Source organism: Odocoileus virginianus, chromosome 3, assembly GCF_023699985.2.
Source record: "Odocoileus virginianus isolate 20LAN1187 ecotype Illinois chromosome 3, Ovbor_1.2, whole genome shotgun sequence".
NCBI classification, from domain to species: domain Eukaryota; kingdom Metazoa; phylum Chordata; class Mammalia; order Artiodactyla; family Cervidae; genus Odocoileus; species Odocoileus virginianus.
The window spans coordinates 37,673,439-37,680,956 of NC_069676.1; the positions used below are offsets into that span (position 1 = coordinate 37,673,439).

The 7,518-nt window shown below is 39.4% G+C and overlaps 1 protein-coding gene across 1 annotated transcript; it reads left to right on the forward strand.

Annotated features, from left to right (window-relative positions):
* The first annotated feature begins 340 nt into the window (after nt 1-340).
* Nucleotides 341-1,270, forward strand: LOC110124465 (olfactory receptor 2G2-like). The gene has a single exon (XM_020873010.2). The coding sequence runs from the start codon at nt 341-343 to the stop codon at nt 1,268-1,270; it is 930 nt and encodes a 309-aa protein (XP_020728669.2).
* The last annotated feature ends 6,248 nt before the right edge of the window (nt 1,271-7,518 follow it).

Here is a 7,518-nt window from a genome sequence, read left to right on the forward strand (position 1 = left end):
CGAAGTCTTATTTCTCAATATCTAGATCTTAATTCCCTGGTGGCTCAGATGGTAAAAGTGTCTGCCTACAATGTGGGATACCCAGGTTTGATTCCTGGGTCGGGGAGATCCCTTGGAGAAGGAAATGGCAACCCACTCCTGTACTTTTGAAAAATCCCATGAACAGAGGAGCCTGGTAGGCTACAGTTCATGGGGTTGCAAAGAGTCAGACAGAACTGAACAACTTCATTTTCTTTCTTTCTTTCTAGATCTTAATTGCCAAGGGAATTGCTGTAAAATTCTTTCAGTTTCTGTTTAATGTGACTTCATCATTTTGGAGTGAATAATCAAAGCAATAGTAATGCAGTGGACCAATGAGAGCAGACTCCGTGGGTTCATCCTGGTAGGTTTTTCTGACCGACCTCAATTAGAGCTCACTCTCTTTGGGGTAATCTTGTTTCTTTACTTCATGACGCTCCTCGGCAACTCTACCATCATCCTTGTATCCCTCTTGGACTCTAAACTCCATTATCCCATGTACTTTTTCCTCTCCCATCTTTCCTTCCTGGACCTCTGCTTCACCAGCAGTATTATTCCTCAGCTTTTAGTCAACCTGGGGAGTTCAGATAAGTCTATCACATACGGTGGCTGTGTGGTCCAGCTCTATGTCTCCCTTGCCCTGGGATCCACGGAGTGTGTCCTTCTGGCTGTTATGTCCTATGACCGCTATGTTGCAGTCTGCCGTCCTCTACACTACGCCTTTGTCATGCACCCTCGGGTTTGTAACATCCTGGCCTCTATGGCATGGCTCAGTGGGGTGACGACCACCCTTATACAGTCCACCCTCACCCTACAACTCCCCTTTTGTGGGAATCGCAAAGTGGATCATTTCTTCTGTGAAGTTCCTGTGCTCATCAAGTTGGCTTGTGTGGACACCACTTTCAACCAGGCAGAGCTCTTTGTGGCTAGCGTCTTATTCTTGGTGGTGCCGTTGTCACTCATCTTGATGTCCTATGGGAACATTGCTCAAGCAGTTCTGAAGATAAAGTCAGCCATTGGACGCCGTAAAGCATTTAGGACCTGCTCCTCCCACCTGATGGTTGTCATCATCTTCTATGGAACCATTATCTTCATGTATCTGCAGCCAGCCAAGAGTAGATCCAAGGACCAGGGAAAGTTTGTGTCCCTCTTCTACACTGTGGTGACGCCCATGCTTAACCCCCTTATTTATACCCTGAGAAATAAGGAAGTCAAAGCAGCACTGAAAAAAATTCTGGGGAAAACTTTATGATTTAGTGAGGCATGGCTGTCAAAAGATATTTAAAAGAGCATTATTAGGACAGTAATTCAATGGATGATGGCTCAACAAATAATTCAGTTATGTTCATAACCCTATAAGTAAGTTTCCATAGAAAAATTTTAAACAAAGCTTGAAATTCTAAGTAGGACGAACTTCAGTCTGAATGCCCATTTCAAGACAGAACAGCTAGGTGACCCAAACAATTTGCATAACCTTTACATCAGCTATAAATATAAGCTGGAATGAATGATATTGAGCAGCTTAAATTAAAATTAGATTATTCTAGGTATTTTATTGCTTATAAAGTTTATTCATAAATTAATTTATTAGTCATAACTACATGGGTATTACACTTTTTCTTTTGCATGGATTGAAATATTTTGACAGATTACTCATGTCAGAAGGAACAAATCCTAAACATCCACAGTATTGTTCTTTCAGCTAACCATGGATTCCTGAATCCCTCAGGTTGTGATCCCATTATACACCAAGCTCATTATTGCTGTGCTTTCCTCCTGTTTGACAATTTTCTGACTTTTTAGTGTTCTCTTCCTAGTAGATTTTTAAGAATGGCAACTATGCTACGACTGGATCAAAGTTTAAAGTAAAATCTGTACAAAATCTGTACAGATTTGTGCTTCAATATATATATTCACTGTCTATATTTTCATGTTCAATTATGTATTTCACTTCTACACCTGGCTATATTAAAACAACCTCAGAATTAGTACATCAAAACTAATAAAAAAAACTCTCTGGTTTTTTGGTTATTTGTTACTATTCTCAATATCACAAAATGGAACATATATCATTCCAACTCTGTCTCCTATTTCATTTGCTGTTTGTAACTTATATACAATCTTGTGGATTTTACCTTTTAGTTATCTCTCTTGTCTATCCACTTCTTTCCATTTTAATTTTCTACCACAAGTGTACTTCTAAGATGGCCTCCTTACTAGGCAGAAGATATTTATTTAATGAACTAATCATGTTTTCCATTATGTATGTTATTAGGTACATGCAATTTTTAACTCCTCATGAAACTTATATTTGTCTTATCTCCTTTACGAAGTACATTTGTTATCAACAATTATTCAGGCATTGAGGACACAGATGTGAACAGAACAGCATCCACACTTGTAAAGGGTTTATATGCTAATCGTCCAACTCAGTCAATGATAGATTTTCACTGTGTGATGGTATCTCTTGTCAAACAATAGAAGTGAATGTTAGAGGGAGAAAAACCTCACTTTCATCAAATTGATTGTAAAATCAAATCTATCTCAATGTAATATTAATGGCTATGTGTTTTTTTATTTTTTTTGGATTTTTGGTATTAAGCTGATACAGTTGCAAAGCAACATTATCTAGGCAGTAGCACCTCACCTTGAAGAAGGAAGAATGAGTTAATACTGTTATTTGCTAAATCACAACTATTTTAATGTGTGTGTAAGAAAGGAAAGAATTCATGGGTAAATTTTAAAGGGTCTGACAGCTTATAATAGCCAAATAGTCTTCAAGTGGTATGCTTTTGGTGACAGAGAGGACATTTTTCTTTAAAATGATTAGAAGACTTACATGATATATACACAGATATAACAAGATATAACTGGAAATAGAATGCTTTCCACTATATTGAGGAAGCTGCAAGCATCTCTGAAATCCAAGTAAACTGGAGCTTAATAATAGAAAAATGAAATGGAAAACAAGCTTATGCAGCATAAGCCCTGGCAGGTTTTTTTCTTTTTTTTTTTTAACATAAATGCCTGACTTAAGGGTTGATTGCTGAGGCACCCGTTTCAGTGGTGAAGCCACTTCACAGATGGCTGTCTCTGACAAACTGTTGGCCATCTGACTTGATAAAGAGACAGGACACCTCCACCCAAGAAGGCTCTTTTGTTTCAGAGATCATAGGTCACTTCAACAACTGACCTTTTGGGCTGATAAGGACTTTTCCTCTTTTGGCTTTTTTCCTTTCTTTGAAGTACAGCTGATATACAATGTCATGTTAGTTTCAGCTGTACAGCATACTAATTCAATATATATATACATATGGATATATTTGAATATTTCTGTTTTATAAATAAATGCTTGTGTATCCTTTTTTTTTTCAGATTTCACATGGAAGTGATATTATATATTTGTCTTTCTCTGGTTTGGGCACTTTAAATTTCTACTCTCGTGTTTTAAGTTCACCTACAAAGAATGAACTTAAGAATTCCTAGGTTCCTACCCATGATTTCAATAAAGTCAGAACTCCAAGCCTGCTACTCTTCCCCCCAACCTTATGTGGTCCCATGTGTGCTGGGTAATTGTTAAATCTTGTAAATAATAAAGCTTTATTTTCCAAAGTTTCCTGAAAGTTATTGCTGAAGGGTGTCTTGCAAGTATATGAGAACTACAATTGTGTCCAGCCACAACATTGATTATTGATAGTCTGACATCAGCACAAAACAGCTTAATTGGCAGGATGTAGAATCTGGAGATTGTTGGTAAGCATGATCAGACTCAGAAGATCAAGGAAAAATCGGGACTCTTTGGTTTTGAATAAAAACAAAGCAGCAATTAATCTTTTTTCTACAGAACAACTAAAGTATTATATGAATAGAGAAGAGAAATAAGAATAGAATTATTCATTTGTCTGCTCAAAATGTAAAGTGGCATTTGACAATAGTGAGAACAGAGCAGTAAATAAATGCTTGACATTTGTTGTTCAATTGTAACTCATTCTATAGCCACCTCAATATTGTGGGCCAATTACTTTAGAGATCTGTTCTTAAGGTTATTTTTCTGAGAGGGTGTAATATTTCTGAAATCTCTGTAATTGCCAAATTAGTATTTTTCTATTGTCCATGCAAGCGTAATAAAAGGGTTCAGTTCAGTTCAGTCGCTCAGCCGTGTCCGAGTCTTTGCAACACCACGAACCACACCACACCAGGCCTCCCTGTCCATCACCAACTCCCGGAGTCCACACAAACCCATGTCCGTTAAGTCGGTGATGTCATCCAATCATCTCATCCTCTGCTGTCCCCTTCTCCTCCTGTCTTCAATCTTTCCCAACATCAGGGTCCTTTCAAATGAGTCAGCTCTTCACATCAGGAGGCCAAAGTATTGGAGTTTCAGCTTCAACATCAGTCCTTCCAATGAACGCCCAGGACTTATCTCCTTTAGGATGGACTGGTTGGATCTCCTTGCAGTCCAAGGGGCTCTCAAGAGTCTTCTCCAACACCACAGTTCAAAAGCATCAATTCTTCTGTGCTCAGCTTTCTTTATAGTCCAACTCTCACAATCATGACCACTGGAAAAACCATAACCTTGACTAGACAGACCTTTGTTGACAAAGTAATGTCTCTGCTTTTTAATATGCTGTCTAGGTTTCCTTTCCTTCCAAGGAGTAAGTGTCTTTTCATTGCCTGGTTGCAATCACCATCTGCACTGATTTTGGAGCCCCCCCAAATAAAGTCAGCCACTGTTTCCACTGTTTCCCCATCTATTTGCCATGAAGTGATGGGACCAGATGCCACGATCTTAGTTTTCTGAATGTTGAGCCTTAAGCCAACTTTTTCACTGTCCTCTTTCACTTTCATCAAGAAGCTCTTTAGTTCTTCTTTGCTTTCTGCCATAAGGGTGGTGTCATCTGCATATCTGAGGTTATTGATATTTCTCCTGGCAATCTTGATTCCAGCTTGGGCTTCTTCCAGTCCAGCATTTCTCATGATGTACTCTGCATATAAGTTAAATAAGCAGGGTGACAATATACAGCCTTGACACACTCCTTTCCCGATCTGGAACCAGTGTGTTGTTCCATGTCCAGTTCTAACTCTTGCTTCCTGACCTGCATACAGGTTTCTCAAGAGGCAGGTCAGGTGGTCTGGTAACCCCATCTCTTTCAGAATTTTCCACAGTTTATTGTGATCCACACAGTCAAAGGCTTTGGCATAGTCAATAAAGCAGAAATAGATGATTTTCTGGAACTCTATTGCTTTTCAATGATCCAGTGGATGTTGGCAATTTGATCTCTGGTTCCTCTGCCTTTTCTAAACCCAACTTGAACATCTGGAAGTTCATGGTGCATGTATTGCTGAAGCCTGGCTTGGAGAATTTTGAGCATTACTTTACTAGTGTGTGAGATGAGTGCAATTGTGCGGTAGTTTGAACATTCTTTGACATTGCCTTTCTTTGGGACTGGAATGAAAACTGACCTTTTCCAGTCCTGTGGCCACTGTTGAGTTTTCCAAATTTGCTGGCATACTGAGTGCAGCACTTTCACTACATCATCTTTCAGGAGGTGAAATAGGTCAACTGGAATTCCATCACCTCCACTAGCTTTGTTTGTAGTGTTGCTTCCTAAGGCCTACTTGACTTCACATTCCAGGATGTCTGGCTCTAGGTGAGTGTGAGTGATCATACCATCATGATTATCTGGGTTGTGAAGATCTTTTTTGTACAGTTTTTCCATGTATTCTTGCCACCTCTTCTAATATCTTCTGCTTCTGTTAGGTCCATACCATTTCTGTCCTTTATTGAGCCCATCTTTGTGAAATGTTCCCTTGGTATCTCTAATTTTCTTGAAGAGATCTCTAGTCTTTCCCATTCTATTGTTTTCCTCTATTTCTTTGCATTGATGGCTGAGGAAGGCTTTCTTTTTTTTTTTTCTTTTCCATTTATTTTTATTAGTTGGAGGCTAATTACTTTACAGTATTGCAGTGGTTTTTGCCATATATTGACATAAATCAGCCATGGATTTACATGTGTTCCTCATCCTGAACTCCCCTCCCACCTCCCTTCCCATCCCATCCCTCTGGGTCATCCCAGTGCGCCAGCCCTGAGCATTTGTCTCATGCATTCAACCTGGACTGGTGATCTGTTTCACACTTGATAATATACATGTTTCGATGCTGTTCTCTCAGATCATCCCACCCTCGCCTTCTCCCGCAGAGTCCAAAAGTCTGTTCTATACCTCTGTGTCTCTTTTTCTGTCTTGCATATAGGGTTATCATTACCATCTTTCTAAATTCCATATATATGTGTTAGTATACTGTATTGGTCTTTATCTTTCTGGCTTACTTCACTCTGTATAATGGGCTCCAATTTCATCCATCTCATTAGAACTGATTCAAATGTTTTCTTTTTAATGGCTGAGTAATATTCCATGGTGTACACGTCTCTCTTTCAGTTCTGGTTTCCTCGGTGTGTATGCCCAGGGGTGGGATTGCTGGGTTATATGGCAGTTCTATTTCCAGTTTTTAAGGAATCTCCACACTGTTCTCCATAGTGGCTGTACAAGTTTGCATTCCCACCAACAGTGTAAGAGGGTTCCCTTCTCTCCACACTGAGGAAGGCTTTCTTATCTCTCCTTGCTATTGTTTGGAACTCTGCATTCAAACGGGTATATCTTTCCTTTTCTCCTTTGCTTTTCGCTTCTCTTCTTTCCACAGCTACTTAGGATAAACTTAATTGGCAAATGTTTTGGAAAGTGCCAAGGTAAGTTCCCGGCGTTCGTGTTAGTTGCTCAGTTGTGAACTATTCTTTGTGACCCCACGGAATATAGTGTGCCAGGCTCCTCTGTCCATGGGATTCTCCAGGCAAGAATATTGGAGTGGGTAGCCATTTCCTTCTCCAAGGGATCTTCCCAACGCAGTGGTTGAATCTGGGTCTTCCACTTTGCAGGCAGATTCTTTACCTCTGAGCCATCAGGGAAGTTCCTGGTGTCTTACCACACAAACCCTTAGGTGATATTAACAAATGATGACCACAGGGCATTTTTTTCATGATCATATCCTGGGATCTTCTGTTATGGACATTTTAATGTGCAACACATTTTCCATAGAGGGAAAATGGTAATTTTCTTATCCTTCTGGGGACATTCTGAGGCCATATTAACAGTCTTTTTTTTCCCCCCTAGTATAAACCAACTCCTAAAGGAGGAAATAAGTCACTGGGGTTTTACCCTTTCAAGTTCATTCTTTTCAGAATTGGAATCAGCAGGGATCTCTCATTTTCTCCTGGCATGTTTCTATGCAAACCCCAGCATATAGTTTAGAAACTATTTACTTTTTCATTATTTGCAACTGGCATTTCCATATTGTACCAGAGACTGCATGAGAAGGAGAAACATCTTTCTGAGCTGTTGCAGAGAGATTCAGTTCCAGAGAAGTAGCTTTCTAGCTATTGTGATATTTCTTACTCATAACTGAGGGTCAAAACTCATTCGTATAGTAAACTCCCAAAGATAGTTT